Raw genomic sequence first — 16,294 nt, forward strand, 5'->3', positions numbered from 1 at the left:
AATCAGCGCGCGGAAGCTCTCCCTCCCCTGCGACGAGCCACAGACCCACCCTGCATCCGACCAATCACGCATGCTCTCTGAGCGATCGAGACGCGACCCTCGCCTCCCGTCCGAGTTTTTCCTTCCCGAGCCTTCGTCATCCCGCGAGGCTGGAGGCCCAGAGTCTATAATTTCTCAGCCTTCCCCCTGCGCACCATTTCTCGCGAATCTGTGAGTGGTTGTCATTTTTCCTCCCTTTCGCATTTTCGCGATCCAACGCGTGCGCACGTCCCACATCCGCATTCCGCCTGGATTCCCCGCCACGCTGACCACCACGACCGACCGCAACACTGGACTTTGCACAGTTCCAGCATTCAACACTGTGCACCACAACTCCTACACCCAACGCCAGCTGCACACAGCTGCCTGTGGTTAGAAGAAAGTACCCAAGTTTTGATTCGATTGACTCGGGTCGCCGACTCCATCCAAGAAACCGCTTGGCAACACGTCAACCGTCCGAACCACCTCAACACCTACCCGTAAACACCAAAACAATCCACCAACCGATACAACCATCGCGGCCACATCCCCCACAATCATATCGATCCCTGCGCGTCACTTTCGATTCGCGAGGGGTTTTTAGTTCCACGACCGACCGATTAACCGATCAGTTTGCGCCGCACCCACCTCCCATTCTTTCGTTCGCGCGTTTGCGACTCGGCGCATCACTTCGACCACGCAATCCAACAACGTCTCAACAGTCGCGATTGTTTTTGTCATCTAACCGTGACATGCATCGCTGACTTGCGAGTGGTTTCATTGCGCGCCAATTTTATGTCGCCTTTTATCGCCTCCCGCGAACTACCGAATGGCAATCATGACGACCCAACACTCGGAAGCCGCGCTTCCAGACGAGAAGCTGCAGCGCGCAGAGAAGGAGGATGCTAAGCTGAATGGGTAGGTCGCGCATTTGGTCCTTTTTCTCCTTTTGGTCATTTTACGATTCCCTCCCCCAACGACGCTCGCATACTGAGCCATGTTTTCTTTCCTTAGCCATGTTTCGCCCCAAGCTAGCCAGCCATCCTCCGAGTCCGAACCCACAACAAAAGTGAATGGCGATAAGCCCACGACCGACGCGACACCAACCGAGAAACAGGATTCGGCCCCCGCGAAGGAGACCACGTCTGACGGCGCACAGGACCAGAACCAAGTTGAGGAGCCCAAGTCCGCGACAGAGCAGGATATTGCGAGCCGCATCGACAAGGTTAAGATGGAGGATACCGCTCCCGTCGCCGACACCGAGATGACTGACGCGCCCGCGTCGGCGCCCGAGGATGTTGACGACAATGCCTCTGACGCGCTGTCCCCGAAGTCGCGTCCGAAGGACGTATTCGGTGCAAAAGAGCCTAATGCTGCAGCCACCGCAGCGCCCTCTAATGATAAGCCTGACGTCACCATGGCCGACTCCGAGGCGCAGCCGACAACCCGGAGTCTAGGCACGACAGCGCAAGTCGAAGCGCAGACAGCGACCGAGTCCGCAACCGATGCCCAGCCAAATTCAGCCGATGCGACCGTCGCTGCCGGTGATTCCAGCGCACCCGACAATAGCCAGCCGACGAGCAAGTTGTCCCGCGAACGCGACATCGACAGCGAGGACGAGCCTGTAGCGAAGCGCGCCAAAGTCGGGCACGAGGCGGACCAAGTGGAGGTCAAGACAAGTCTCCCAGCGGAGCGCATGGAAGTTGATGGCCAAACTGCTGCCGGCGGAGCTCCCCCCGAGCCGAAAAAGCTCAACGACGATAGTCTTAACGACAGCCCAATCACCGAATGGCAGAACAAGCAGATCCGCCAGGTCCTCGCGGGTGTCAAGAAGACAAAGGTCGGCCTGTTTTTCAGGCTCCCGGTGCAGCAGCTTTGGCCCAACCTCTGGGATGACTACTCGAGCAAGATCCCCAATCCCACCGATATCAGCACCATGGAGAGACATCTGCGTGGCGACTTGACACCGTACGCAACCATGGGTGATTTCAAGAAAGATTTGGATCTCATGGTGCAGAACGCTATCACGTTCAACGGCGAGAGCCATGATGTCGCCCTGCAAGCCAAGGCCTGCCGCGAGGCTATTCTCACCCGCATGGGTGCATGCTTGGCTGAGGAGCCTCCCAAGCCCGAAAGGAAGGAGTCCAAAGCACACACCACCCGCCATGTCGAACCGCGTGCGGCCGCGACAGCTGCTGCCCGTCAACCCAAACCCAGCGCTCCCAGTCCTGCACCCAAGCCATCCGGCCCAGAGTCGCCCGCCTTTGCTATTCCCCACGGAAACAACGGCGTTCCCATCATTCGCCGTGGATCATCCATATCCGACAACCGGGCGAAGCGACCCGTCAAGCCTGTTGGTTCTAAGGACCTGGTTTACGACACAAAGCGCAAGAAGAAGCTTCCTCCCGAGCTCCGGTTCTGCGACGAGGTATTGACCGAGTTGAGAAAGAGCAAGTATTACGATATCAACCATCCTTTCCTCAACCCCGTCGACCCCGTTGCTCTCAACATTCCCTCCTACCATAAGGTGGTAAAGAAGCCCATGGATCTAGGGACGATGGCGACCAAGCTCAACGCTGGCGAGTACACCACCATCAAGGACTTTGAGAAAGACTTTGATCTCATCATCAAGAACTGCAAGCTTTTCAACGGCGAGGATCATATCGTCTACCACCAGGCCCTGCGGCTTCAGGATCTGTTCCGGGCCGAGATGTCCAAGAAGGATGAGTGGATGGCTAAGCACGCCCCTCCCCCGGCTCCCGCTCGGGCTCCTAGCCGCGATGAATCTGAGTCGGAGGACGCCGAGTCTGAGGTCGACGACGAGACCTCCGAGGAGCGCAAGCTGATCGAGAACAAACTGGCTACTATCCAGAAACGTCTTGATCAGGAGAAGAAGAAAGTCGATGACATGATCAACTCCGGCACCGCGGACATCGCCGACGTCGAGATTGCGCAGTCTGTGGTTGCAATGTTGCAAAGGCAACTGATGACTGAGCGTGCTAAGCTCGCGCAACTGCCAGCCAAGAAGCCGGCGAAGTCCAAGGGTGCTCCCAAGCCCAAGAAGGCTGCAGGAGGCGCCGCCGTGGCCAAGAAGGCGACCGCAAGCACGGCGGGCGCAGCCAAGAAAAGTGGTGGTGGCACCAAGAAATCGGCTCCTAAGCGGAAGATCGGCCAGCTGGAGAAAGAGATCATTATTGATGCACTCAGCAACCTGGACGGTCCTCTCTTGGAGCGTGCTATCGAACTTATCAAGAAGGATACGGGTCACAGCGAAAACGACGCCGGCGAGTTGGAGCTGGACATTGAAACGGTGTCGGAAGACGCCCTGGTGAAGCTCTATGACATTGCCCTCAAGGCGAACCCGAATGCGCGCGCCGAGAAGGAGCGCCAGTTGGGTTTGCAAGCAGCTGCCGCGCCGGCGCGCGACCGCCCCAATCCCACAAAGACGAAAAAGAACAAGCCGATGAGTCGGACTGAGCAGGAGCGCCGCATTCAGCAACTCAACGAGCTCCGCGCGCAGGCTGGCCGCCAGGCATCGGGCAGTCAGGAGCCGCTCGAGTCGGTGGAGGGTAACGGTCACGGTCAGGAGCCTACCGCCCAAGCTGACCACGAGAGCGAAGACGAGGTTGATTCGGAGGAGGATTAGGTATGCTAGCCTAGTTCTTGTTCAGGCTGGCTTTGAATCTCTATGCTCGCGTTGCCTCATTCGGGCCGTTTTTGGCCCCGCCCAAACGCGCGCGGGGTCTATTGCTTTCTCTTTCGCGATGCGATGTTGGGGCATCCAGGCCAGCCAGTTTTCTCTGATCATTTATCTCGAGCGCTTGTCTTCTCTGGTCAGGCCACGGACAGCATACCACGATTCTTCCCGCACCCGTCATGGCACCGTCATATTTTTTTCGACTCTCCTGTTCTTTTTTAATTCGCACTTCATGTAGGACTATCACAAGCGACGTGTACCATATCAAGCTTTCATGCGGGCTCAGGTCTTCCATGGCTGTTCTGTCTGATTAGTACCCTCTTTCCCGCGTTGGTCGATGACGAAGCTTTGACATCTGGTTGCTTTTGAGCTGCACTGACCAGCTGGTCCCGTATTCGAGATCGGGCGAAGGAGTGGAGGATGGAATGGGTGATTCGAAACTGGCCAACCCATGGACAGATGGATCTGGATCGGAGGGAGGCAGGAGGAGAGATGGTCTTGTTTTGCATTCCACCTCGTTTCTTTGTTCTTTGCCTCTCGCGGCGGAAGGGGAAGGAAATGGAATGGGAAATCAGCGCAACCAAAATTTTTCCAATGGGATGGGCATGCTGATCTGAGCGATGATGCATCTATCTGGTCGAACCGTGGCCCCTGATCAGTGACGTGATTCCATCACCATCCTCTGTATGAACTGACAGATTTGACATCTGGTCTTTTGCATCCCGATGGCCCGATCCTAGTAGTTGCATCTGCTTGGCGTATGTCTTGAGGCATTTGTGTGCTTCGATACATGGGAAGCAGCCATTTGAAGAGGGAGAGGCTGTTGACCGGATGATGCGTCCGCCCAAGATTTGCGATCTTCGCGCCCCCGAACGTCAATCCCCGGTGTAACGGCTACCTGATGCAACCACACCATCCCACCCAGCATTGCATGTCGATTGTAAAGACTAAAAGAAACCCTGGATTGGATCTTCAGCGTGCTGCATAAACGAATAGGTAGTTAATTGAGTGGCCAATTAAACGAAAGGAACGTTAATCGGGAAGTTCTTTGTGTGTTTACGTCGTGTTCTGTACTTGCTTCCACACATTCTTCGTTTCCTACGTTCTTTGGTCGTCATTTCTCATGCTTCTTTTCCGTTCTTTTTCTCCTTGTCTTCGTATCCTGTCCCTGCCTCGGTCCTTTCTAGAACTTTCCCTCAACTCGACTCAACTCAAACTCAATCCAGCGGAGTCTCAATGACGCCTGTCGTTGGGATCGAACTTTCCCTTCTCGGAAAACACATCGAGGTCGCTGCCATTAGGCTGGTGACGTCACGCCCCACTTGGCCGCTCTGATTGGCAGCAACCGGCACATGCCGGCCAACTTTGTCTTGACCTCATCCCTGGGATTTCCCTCTTCGTCACTTACACGCTCCAAAAACTTGATGAGGGAAAAGTATGGCACAGCTGACTCAATGATGTCCTTGAACCAAGTTCCCGTCTGTCGTGACATCATCCGGGTGTGCCATCCGATGGGCAACTCGGATCTTCCCATCCAACACTCGCTTCTATATAAGGTGATATAGTTCATGCAAAATCTGGGGAAAATCTGGGGTAGAACGTATCATCAATCTATTTTGAATCGCCACTGTTTGTCTCTGGATGAATAAGCATTGCGTTTGTTGCTGAGGACCTCACATCATGCTCGGCAAAAAGTAAGAACACCTCTTGTCTGAACTGCTGTTGGCTTCGACTTCGTTTTTGCTTACTGTGCTCGTCCCATAAACTAGGTCGATTCGCATAAATGGAGCCGACTGCGGCGCCGAGTCGATAGTCCTCGGCGCCGTAACCTCCATTGGCGGCTTCCTGTTCGGCTACGACACCGGGCAGATCTCGGGCATGCTGTTGTTCCGGGACTTCAAGGACCGCTTCGGCCAAGAAGACACCCCAAATGGTCGGGAATTCAGACCGATCATTCAATCACTTCTCGTGTCTCTTATGAGCATCGGAACGCTCTTCGGTGCTCTTACCGCCTCCTAGTACGTCCGCCCCCCTGCCTCACACCTCCGCGTCCGCCCCTGCGCCCGTCCCTGAAATATGGCTTCGATGTCCGAAATGCTAACTCGGCCGCTGTAAAGCACGGCCGACTGGTTCGGCAGGCGCAAATCGCTTAGTTTCGGCGTTGCCATCTTCATCATTGGTAACATCATCCAGATCACGGCCGTCAACTCGTGGGTTCATATGATGATGGGCCGGTTTGTCGCCGGCTTGGGCATCGGAAATCTCTCCGTTGGGGTCCCCATGCTGCAATCAGAAAGCAGCCCCCGCGAAATTAGAGGAGCAATCATAGCCTCTTACCAGCTAGGTGTGTTGCTTCTTTTTTTTTTTTTCCTGTGGCCGCCGCTAACCCAACCCCAGCCATTACCATCGGCATCTTGGTGGCAAACATTATCAATTACGGCGTACGGAATTTAGAAGACAGCGCTGCTTCCTGGAGGATTGTAATTGGGTTGAGCATTGCCTTCTCCCTCCCACTCGGAATAGGGGTCTTGTTCGTTCCTGAATCTCCACGGTGGCTGGCCGCGCGAGAGCGCTGGGATGATGCGCGCATGTCCATGGCACGCCTTCGGGGTGTCAAAGACGAGCCGGAGAACCCATTCGTCAAGAGGGACCTGAAGGAGATGCGCGACATCCTCGAAAAAGAACGCGCCGTCGGCATCGGGTCCTGGGCCGAATGCTTCTTCAAGAGCCGCAAGAACGGAAACGCCGTGCCCAAGCAGGTCTACAGGACCTACCTCGGCTTGGCGATCCATTTCCTTCAACAATGGACAGGCGTCAACTACTTCTTCTATTATGGAGCAACCATCTTTCAGTCTGCCGGCATCGATGACCCCATCCGCACGCAGCTCATCCTTGGAGCCGTCAACGTCGCCATGACCTTCTTCGGTATATACGTGGTTGAGCGCTTTGGCCGGCGCATGCCTCTGATATGGGGCGCTGCATGGCAAGCCGGGTGGTTGGCGGTCTTTGCGGCCGTCGGCACAGCGCTTCTGGGACCCGAGAAGACCGACAGTGACGGGACAGGGAACCGCGCGGCGGGCATCGTCATGATCATCGCGGCGTGCATGTTCATCGCTTCCTTTGCCATCACGTGGGGTCCCATTTGCTGGGTCGTCGTCGGCGAGACGTTCCCCTTGCGCACACGCGCAAAGCAGGCCTCTTTGGCCACAGCGGGCAACTGGTTAGGAAACTGTACGCCTCCCACCCCAAATACATCCCCTTGCCTGAGCTACAGAACTAACATCCACCAGTCCTTCTCTCCTTTCTCACCCCCCTCGCAACAGCGGGCATCCACTACGCCTTCGGCTTCGTCTTTGTCGCCACCAACATCCTCGGTTTGCTGGTCGTCTACTTTTTCCTCTACGAATCTGTATCCTTGTCACTCGAAAACGTGGATGCCATGTACGGCGATCCTGACGTTAACGCTCGCAACTCCAAACGTTGGGTGCCTCTGGGCTACAACACGCGTAAACAGAGGCGAGGGGACGACCAAGGTTTGGGAGGAGCAGATATGAACGGCGGTGCTCTGGAGAATGGCAACGAGGCCCCGAGTGTTGGCACCGAGTCTCTGGAAAAGAAGGAATCTGGTGCACCGTCCGAGGGGCGCGTGGAGAGGGTTGATCGAGCTTTGTGAAGGGAGTGGAACTGCGTCGGGCGAGGTAGATATCAAGTTCATATGCAACGGTAGCCGTGGCGTTTGGTGTTAAGGAGGCAGATTTAGTAGGAGTTACGTAATATGAGGATACAAGCTTTTTTCCTAGGAAACCACTCTTTGTTCATGTCTTGCAACTCTAGGCACTAAGCTATGCGCTGACCCTTCGAAGCCTGGATGAGAGCCCGCACAAGTACGATGTAAAGGGCTTCGAAGGTACTACAACGCTCCTCCTGGCAACAACGCTTGTAAATTCTTCATTGTTTTCTTTTCTTCTTTTCTTTCTTCTTTTCTTCTTTTCTTTCTTTTCTTCTTTTCTTTCTTTCTTTCCTAAAAAGCATGGTCCTGCTATTTATTTTGAAGCACATGCCATAAACTGCACGAAAAGTTTCAGGAATACGGCATAGGAATTTCATGAGCCCTCCATGGCCGATTATGTCACTTCGTCACATAGTATTTAGTATTAGCAACGATACCCAGTTTTCTAGCCACAACCCAGGTTACTTCGACACAGGCAAAACTTCGGGAATTGCCTGAGCTGAGACACCAACCAAGCAGAATAATAATTAGTATACATGGGACGTCAACCGGTCAAATATTCACAGAGCATCAAAGAAGGGAGCCAAGCAGCAGCACGAAATGGAGCGCTCAATTCGACCTTGTTTGCAACGAGATCAGGCACCCTCTATCCCTAGATCCTTCGGCCCTTCACATGTGTGTAGAGCTACTGGCATGCATATAACAACTGCCTTGTGAGCCCACCACATCCGTTCCAGGTTTTCAGGCCCCCGAGCCATGGTCTGCGGGAGCAGGGTCGGTCGTGGTCTCAGCCTCGGGTTTGTTCTCGCCGGGGTCCTTCGCTCCATTGGCTGCTGGTGCCGGTGTTGGTGCCGGCGCCTCCTTCGGCTTCTCCGTCTCCTCCGTATCCTTCTTAGCAACCTCATCGGAACCGCCGCTCGCCTCGGCAGAGGCATTCTTCGCCGCCGCTGTCGGCTCGCTTGTTGCCGGAGCGTCCTTCTCTTCTTCACTTCCGGTTCCTTCAGCCTTTTGCGCCTGGGTTTCCTTCGTCGTTTCGGACTCGGCCTGGACAGCTGTCTTCGCATCCTCGCTGCCCTTCTCCTGTGCGACGGGGAACTGCTGCTCCTTCGGCGGCTGAGTTTCCGGCGCTTCTTTCTGCTTCTTTGACTGCCCCTCAGCTCCATTCCGATTCGCGTTTTCCTTATCTCCTTCACTCGGCGGCCGACTGACCGTTTGCTTCCACCAGCCTAGCCCTCCCTCCCCGTCGCCGTTGCCACTGGCACCGTTTGTAGGAGCATCGCCGGTTCCGTTGGAAGGCCGGCTGAGCCAGGCGCGGCCCAGCTCAACCTCCGCCAAAGCCTTGCGGATGCGCTCACGGCGGGCCTTTCCGCGCAAGCGGTTCTGGGAAGCACCGCCGTTGGTCACCCACCGTAGGCCAATCACCATGAAGCTGATACCGTCGTGGATGGCACGCTGCCGTGGCTCGCCATCATCAAGGCCATTGTTCAAGAAACCGCCAAATTCACGCGAGCGGATACCAAAGCGTGTGGTTGACGCGTACTTTTCGAGCCGAGGTAGTATCAGCAAAGTGACGTGCAAGTCGCGATTTTCCGGGACAGCCATGGGGCCGTTCTTGGGTGGCTCCGTGACGACGGTAACACCCGCAGTAGCCGAATCCGCATTCAAACCTGCAACCGGACCCTTCGAATGGATGCTCTGCAACAAGGTGCGCATGTCAGAGACGTTGTAGCCCTCATTGAGTCCCAAGAGGTTCACATCAACGTCCTCGGGCCATTCGCCGCGTATCCATCCGGAATGGATGCAGGCAGCGATGACGTCCGAATCGTCCGTGTACACGTCGGTGCCCCAAAGGGCTCGACGGGCCGTGATTTCCTCGCGCGATGCAGGGACTAGGTGCTCCTTTCCGATCTTCATAGTCAATGTACAGTTTTCCTTGCCCTGGATCAGATCCCACGGCAGCGGCTTTGGTGTCGATTGGAAACCGGTTCGAGGGGGACGCCCAGTGCGCGGATCCTGTAACCGTGCGTGCTTCAAAATCGGCTCATACACAACATCACCGAGATGCATACGCGGCCGATCGGCAACGCTGTCCAGTACTGCCTTGGACGACACGACATGCCTAGGTTTTGGTACGACCACTGGCGACGGGCTGCGTGCAGGGGCGGCGCGAACATTGGATTGGTTAGGGCGCGGAGCCACATGGTGATGATGATGGTGGTGGTGGTGATGCCCAGGTAGTTCCTTGACCAGTCCCGCTGGGGATGGCACTGGCGTTGTGCCCTTGACGTTCCGGAAGGGTGGCATGGCTGGAATACCTGGAGACGGGAGTTGCTCCGGGTTGTGGTGATGGTGATGGTGGTGGTGACTAGATATCTGGGTCAGTTCATGACAGTACACTTGGCTCAGCCAACGTTGGACGTACTGATGATGATGGTGGCCCTTAACCTTCTTTCCCCGGCCTCCTACTGGCGTGAGTCGGCCCGTTTCTTCGTCCTCCTCTTTCGTCTTCCTCCGCTTGTTTCCGCGGGCAGCCACCTTAGCCATCTCAATTGCTGCATCTGGGGGTCCCTCCACGTCATCACGTCGAGCTAGCCCTGGGCCACCATATGCCAACTGCGCGCCCTGGATAGACGGGCTGGACAGCGCACCGACACCGGTGCCGATGCCAGAAAACATGCGTCCAAATTCACTCTTGATACCCGGTTCGCCAGCGGGAGTCGCCAGAGGCGGCTGGGCGCCTTGGACAGCCTGCGGAATCGGAGAGAGACGGCCTTTGCGGTTGATCTCTTGGATTCCAAGAAAATGGCGGGGGTGGCCATGCGGAGTGCCCATCTCCTCCGCGACTCGGTTCCGTGAGGGCTCATAGGCCGACGGACCAACGCCGCCATAAGCCACGGATGGCGGCGGTACGGGATCATCGCGAGGTCGCGGATGCGGCTGCTGCAAATGCGGCCGGTCTACATGCATGGCGCTCATCGGCTCCCGACGCTCAGGGGACTCGTACGGCGGTGGATGAGCTGGGCCTGGAGGCGGAAGGGTGTGTTGCGGATGCGGATGAGGGGGCGGATGATGGCGATCGGCCGGACCAGGTGGGTACGAATGTGGGCCGTTGTTCTGATGGGGTGCAGAGCTCGGGGGATAGTCTTGGTGTCTCTGCGGTGGTAGAGTAGGATCATACGGGCCGCGTCCATGCTCATAACCAGGCCTCGTCCAGTCGCGAGGGTCCGGGGGTCGGTGGTAGGGCTGTTGCGGGGGCCTGGTGTCCACGTGTCGCGCATACTCTTGGGCATGCGTAGCCTGTGGCCGACCCGGTTCGACCCCGGCCATAGCCATGTCTCGGCGCATCCTCTCCTGCATCTCCCTCTCGCGCAGCTCCGCTTCCCGTTGCTCCCGTTCCCGTTCATGGCGCTCACGCTCCCGATCTTGAATGTACCTTTGATCATCATACTTGATGCGGACCGAGTCTGGATTATACTCCTCGCGCCGTTCCTCCCTTGGTGGATAGAGCTCGGGCAGCCTGCTTCCCCCGTCAATCTGGCGAGGGGGCGCGACGCTAGAGTACTGGCGTGGCGGGCTCATGGGTCTGGGAGGCACAGAACTCCCAGATAATCTGTGCGGGTCTCTTGTTTGGTCAGTCGGTGGAGGTGGAGGCGGAGGCCCACGAGGTGGGTATGCTTGGGGAGTTCCGTAGCGCTGCATCTCCGGAGTCGAGTGATAGGCATTGGGCGACGCGGCCGGGGCGGCCCGCGGATCGCGGCTGTCGTACACGCGGTGATGCTCGGTCGGGGTTTGCGGACGGCGGTAGCCGGGATAATCGGGCGGCTGCATTTGCTGGGGTCGCGGTGAGGCATGCAAAGACTGACCATAGGGTGGAGCCTGGGAGGTGGACGGAGGAGGCGGCCCGCCAGGGACGAGCATGGACGATATCGACATGGCTGCGCTCCTCGAGTCGCTGGGACGGTGGAGCGGCTCCGGGGCTGGAAGCTCACGACCACGAGGGAATGCCGTCGGCGGGCCGACCGAGACAGGAGGCGGGCGTGGCTGAGGCAAGCTATACGGCGTTGCCATCGGATGGTTGTTCGGCGGTTGCTGGCCGGCTTGTTGAGACTGGGGAGGATGTTGCGACGGGGAATTCGGAGGGCGCATGGCGTGAGCCATGGCAGGTGTAGAGGGTATCGAGGACGCGCTCTGGTGCCGGGAGTGGGAAGGCGGCATCGGTTCCGGGGGGTACTGCCGAGGAGGCGGATAATACGGATCTGATTGTTTGCGAGCGTGCATCTCTGGATATGGTCCGGGCCCGGCGGGCGCAGAAGGGCCATGTGATACCGCGGGTGGGTAGGGCGGCTGCGAGCTTGTGGCACCTGGTGTTGGAGGATAGGAAGGACGGGCAAAAGACGGCGCGCCGTTCCGAGGATACGGAGGCTGTGGCGTCTGTCTTGGATCCATCGCGTCGCTGTGGATTGTAAATCAAAGGCGGAGCAGAGGAGGGATGCGTGAGGATTGTTGGCGTTGAAGATGGGAAGTCGTGGCGCGAGTCGTGTCGCAGCGGACTGAAGCTCGGCACTAGGTACGGAGGAGCTCCCGGCTCGTGGCCAGATTCGCCGCGTCGCAAGGATGCAACGCGCGAGAAGCCACCGGAAGGCCGGAATGAAGTGCAGGAAATGGAAAATCGACAAAGAAACGCGCCGCAACGGGCTCGAGAAACCGAGTCGATTCGAGTTGCGATGGCGCCGTTGGTGGCGCGTGACGAAGCCGAGTGTCGTCGTCCTCGTGCAGGTCGTTGTCGTCGGAATCGGGCTGTTGGGTGTGGACTGCGGGCGGGAGGAAGAAAAGAAAGGCGGATCCCTTGGTCTGGGCGCAGAAAAGAGCAAACGATAAATTTTGCTGCCCTGTTGCCCCGATTCCCCTGTTTCTGGGCGGGCCGGTTGGGTCATCCGGGTCCATCGTTCCCCATCCAGGCCCTGCAAGGCCCTGCAAGACCCACTCTGACCGCCCCGACCCGCCGACAAGCTTCCTGGCGAACTGCAAGTGGCTCGAGCTTTGTTGCGGAGACTGCGCCGTGATTGGTGCACTGCCATTTGCTCCTGCTTGCTTTGGGCGGCTTTGGGGCGCGGAGGAGCAAGGGGAAGCCACAGCGAACAGGGATCTGCCGACCTGCTCAGATCAAACCCGCGCCGGGTCTTGCTCGTCATCTGCACGTGCGGCTCGAGGCCCTATTGACGGGAGTCTGTACTTATATGCGGCTCGATGGGCAAGTGCCTGGAAGCTGGACACAGGCAGCATGAAATCCGACATGTTCTGAACTCAGATCCGGCAATCCGGAACTCTTTTACCTGATTCTTTCCTTTTTTTCTTTTTTTTCTTCCTTTTATTCTTTTCTTCCTTTTCGAGAGCACAGATCGGATGGTAATTCTGGGTTGCCAACTGCGACCATGCAGTCAAAGAAGCCCGGGACAATCCCATTGACACATCTATCAAGTCAAGAAGCTATCCGGGTGATGGCATGTTTGTGTCGAGATTGAGTCAACTCAGGTATGAGGAAGACCGGGCGCCTTGCGCAGCAGCCCGTCCAAGTCCAAGCAGCAGCACCACCTGCGCGGGGAGCTGCAGATGCAACCCCCCACCGCGACCGTTGTGTCACCATCCAATGCAACCTCGGCATCCGTCTGTCGCATTTGCGGCGCGTTGTCGACGCTCTGACAGCGAATGATGCCCTGATCATTGGGTAGGACCAGAGCACAGGTGCTCTTGCACGACACGGCGGTGAAGCACAGCAGCACTCATGTTGCTGCAACTTTGATGTGCCCTGGGTAGAAGATAACACCCAGGGCGTGACATATTTGCGATACTTATGGAAGAAACAGTGTCATCGCGGACGTATGTCTTTCATGTCTGCACGGAGCAACTTGTGATCGTGCGTGTTGTCATGGACCCTTCGTGGCGTCAGAAATGCTTTATATACTTGGTTTTCCTAAAATGTTAGAAGTTTCCATTCTCGGAACTTGCCGGATTGAGACCGGGCAAGGCTCCAGGCACTCCTATGTCAGGTATGCCATAACTCAGGTATCGACGTTGCCTTACACCCCTGATATTGGCTCGGGTCGAGTACCTGACTCCTTCGAACTGTTGGGTCCAACCCAGGTCTCCTCGCCGTATGGGTGTGCTTTCAGGGTAGGTAAGCTACACTATTGCCTTTGGAAACACCACCCATGATGGCCTGCCTCAATGACAGTTACTTTCTCTTCAATGAAAGGAGGGGTACGGCAGGGACCGTATCGACCCTCCTTACAAACCCGGAATACTCATGCCAAGGATAGGTCAGGTACGGTAGGTAAGGTACATCAACCTCACTCAGGGTGGTTCCTATCTCGGGATGTACTTGACCTACGTGGCCTAGGTATGTGGCTGGCTCTCGTCCATTGTTGCTCCCGGTCCCAAGCTTCCAACAGGTTTGATGGAAAGAGCTCCCCTCCCTGCATCCTCCCTTTTCCAGATAACAATGCTGTTGAGTCCAGTTCCAGAAAACCCCACTTCTTTCTCGATGGAACAGGGGATTTCCGCCGACCTCCTCCGCCCAGGTGTCTCGTATGTGCCTGGAGAATCTCAGAGAAGAGTCGAGAATAGACCAACAAGACTGGAACGCAGAACGTCTGCCCAGATACATCACGCCCCTCGAGCGCCTTGACCGATGTCCTTCCTCATGTGGTTCCGCCTCGCCCTCCTCGCCGCCGTTGCATCGGCCCTTGTAATGGAGAGCCTGTCGGCGGTGCCCAAGGACTGGTCCGAACTTCGACCGGCCTTGCCCGATGAGCCTATCCGACTCCGCATTGCCCTCAAGCAGCAGCTGGATCGAGCCGTGATGCTGGACCGGGCTGCCCTTGACATTGCAACACCTGGTCATCCCAACTATGGCAAGCACTTCACCCGCGATCAGTTAAGGTCCCTCACGGCCCCTTCCGACGCCTCCATCTCTGCCGTCACCGCTTGGCTTCAGAAGCACGCCATTCAACCCGTCCTGGACCACGACTGGTTCACCTTCACCACAAACGTGAGCACCGCAAACAGGCTTCTCGACTCTCGCTTCGCCTGGTACGCGCACAACCAGGCCCCGTCTCGCCCTGCTCTTCGTGTTCTTTCATACAGCGTCCCAGACGACATCGCTTCCCATATCGATCTGATCCAGCCCACCACCCGCTTCGGCAATCTTGCCGCCCGGAAGTCCACCATATTCGATGTCCACCGCCTTCATACCGGCAAGGACATAGTGCCAGGCAAAGGCCGAGTGGTCCTCAGTGGCGTGGACACGGACGACTCTAAGGATTGCGTCGGCTTTGTCACACCGGAATGTCTCCGTCGGCTGTACAATGTTCGCTACAAGCCTGTCAACCCACAAGGCAACAAGGTTGCCATTGTTTCATTCCTCGAAGAGTACGCTCGATACGATGACATGGAGGAGTTCGCCGCGGAACTCCTTCCAGAGGCCACAAATGCCAACTTCTCAGTCGAGCTCGTCAACGGGGGCCTCAATGATCAGGCCAGCACATCTGACAGCAGTGAGTTAACCGGGCGGTCTTCGTGTGGTCTATAGGATGACAACTGACAATGAGTAGCCGAGGCCAACCTGGATGCTCAGTACGTCCTAGCCTTGAGCTATCCAATCCCCCTGACCGAGTACAGTGTTGGCGGCCGAGGCCCGCTTATTCCAACCGCCATCCAACCGGATCCGCCAGGTTCCAATGAACCTTACTTGGAATTCCTACTCTATCTGACCAGTCTTCCTGATTCTGACCTACCGCAGACAATTTCGGTATCATACGGGGAAGAAGAGCAGTCGGTCCCCAAAAGCTACGCTATCAAGGTATGCAACATGTTCAAGGAGCTCGGCGCCCGTGGCGTATCCGTGCTCTTTGCCTCGGGAGACTCTGGTCCCGGATATGAATGTATCCGGAACACAGGGAACAATGCCACCTTCTTCGAGCCAACGTTCCCTGGTACCTGCCCGTGGGTCACGTCCGTTGGCGCCACCATGGATATGGCGAACGAACGCGCAGTCGCCTTTTCCAGCGGCGGCTTCAGCATGTACTACGGCCGACCGGTATGGCAGAAGGAAGCTGTCGATGCCTATCTAGACAGAATTGGAGACACCTACGCACCCTACTTCAACCGCACCGGTCGTGCGTTCCCGGAAGTGTCTGCGCAGGGCACATCATTCGCGGTCTTCAACCAGGGAGACTGGTTAAGCATCGGCGGCACTTCGGCTTCGTCGCCCGTCGTGGCGGGCGTCGTGGCGTTGTTAAACGCAGCGAGAAAGGCACAGGGGAAGGCGCCGCTAGGGTTTTTGAACCCGTGGCTTTACAACAATTCGGCTGCCTTCAAGGATATCATGGAGGGTGCCGGTATCGGGTGCCGGGAGCGCGACGAGTTTGGTTGGGACGGCGCCCGGTGGAATGCCACGGAAGGTTGGGACCCGGTGACGGGGTTGGGGACGCCGTTGCTTGACAAGCTTTTGGAAGCGGCTGCTCCTGGGACGAAGAATGAGTGAGAGGTGGGGGGAGAGTGGTGAGGCGGTTCTAGTTTCCAGGTAGGAGAGGGGGTTGTAATTCTGGCTCACGCAGTGCATTAATAGTTTCAACATCAACTCAGTCAGTGAAAGACATGATATACCTACCCGGAGTGGCAGGATATGAATAAACAGTGGGTTCCTACCTGGTTCCCTGAGGGATGGTACCCGTACCCTCGTTGAAGCGACCCAGCGCGGGGCTTCTCTTACTAGTGAAACAATTTGATTTTATTCAGGGTATAGGGAAAGAAGAAAAGAAGAACATTTTACAAGGGCGGTTTCTAAGAGC

General features: G+C 56.8%; 6 protein-coding genes across 6 annotated transcripts; 3 read left to right on the top strand and 3 right to left on the bottom strand.

Annotated features, from left to right (window-relative positions):
• Nucleotides 1–856: 856 nt before the first annotated feature.
• VTJ04DRAFT_9500 (uncharacterized protein) lies at nucleotides 857–3,664 on the top strand (the record flags this gene model as incomplete). The annotated part of the gene is made up of 2 exons (XM_069368055.1): nucleotides 857–936; nucleotides 1,033–3,664. 2 exons carry the CDS (start codon nucleotides 857–859, stop codon nucleotides 3,662–3,664), a joined length of 2,712 nt encoding a protein of 903 aa, XP_069216321.1.
• A 323-nt stretch (nucleotides 3,665–3,987) lies between these two features.
• On the bottom strand, nucleotides 3,988–4,344 carry VTJ04DRAFT_9501 (uncharacterized protein; the record flags this gene model as incomplete). Its single annotated transcript, XM_069368056.1, has 1 exon — nucleotides 3,988–4,344. The coding sequence occupies one exon, from the start codon at nucleotides 4,342–4,344 to the stop codon at nucleotides 3,988–3,990; it is 357 nt and encodes a 118-aa protein (XP_069216322.1).
• A 1,051-nt stretch (nucleotides 4,345–5,395) lies between these two features.
• On the top strand, nucleotides 5,396–7,388 carry VTJ04DRAFT_9502 (uncharacterized protein; the record flags this gene model as incomplete). The annotated part of the gene is made up of 5 exons (XM_069368057.1): nucleotides 5,396–5,409; nucleotides 5,485–5,733; nucleotides 5,833–6,059; nucleotides 6,113–6,946; nucleotides 7,006–7,388. The coding sequence occupies 5 exons, from the start codon at nucleotides 5,396–5,398 to the stop codon at nucleotides 7,386–7,388; spliced, it is 1,707 nt and encodes a 568-aa protein (XP_069216323.1).
• Nucleotides 7,389–8,186: 798 nt separating this feature from the next.
• On the bottom strand, nucleotides 8,187–11,891 carry VTJ04DRAFT_9503 (uncharacterized protein; the record flags this gene model as incomplete). The annotated part of the gene is made up of 2 exons (XM_069368058.1): nucleotides 8,187–9,810; nucleotides 9,868–11,891. The coding sequence occupies 2 exons, from the start codon at nucleotides 11,889–11,891 to the stop codon at nucleotides 8,187–8,189; spliced, it is 3,648 nt and encodes a 1,215-aa protein (XP_069216324.1).
• A 117-nt stretch (nucleotides 11,892–12,008) lies between these two features.
• Nucleotides 12,009–12,637, bottom strand: VTJ04DRAFT_9504 (uncharacterized protein; the record flags this gene model as incomplete). Its single annotated transcript, XM_069368059.1, has 2 exons — nucleotides 12,009–12,546; nucleotides 12,600–12,637. The coding sequence occupies 2 exons, from the start codon at nucleotides 12,635–12,637 to the stop codon at nucleotides 12,009–12,011; spliced, it is 576 nt and encodes a 191-aa protein (XP_069216325.1).
• A 1,508-nt stretch (nucleotides 12,638–14,145) lies between these two features.
• Nucleotides 14,146–15,987, top strand: VTJ04DRAFT_9505 (uncharacterized protein; the record flags this gene model as incomplete). The annotated part of the gene is made up of 3 exons (XM_069368060.1): nucleotides 14,146–14,998; nucleotides 15,056–15,123; nucleotides 15,244–15,987. The coding sequence occupies 3 exons, from the start codon at nucleotides 14,146–14,148 to the stop codon at nucleotides 15,985–15,987; spliced, it is 1,665 nt and encodes a 554-aa protein (XP_069216326.1).
• Nucleotides 15,988–16,294: the final 307 nt, after the last annotated feature.

The sequence above is a fragment of the Mycothermus thermophilus genome, assembly GCF_041956435.1.
Source record: "Mycothermus thermophilus strain CBS 625.91 unplaced genomic scaffold VTJ04scaffold_6, whole genome shotgun sequence".
In the NCBI taxonomy this organism is placed as follows: Eukaryota; Fungi; Ascomycota; class Sordariomycetes; order Sordariales; family Chaetomiaceae; genus Mycothermus; species Mycothermus thermophilus.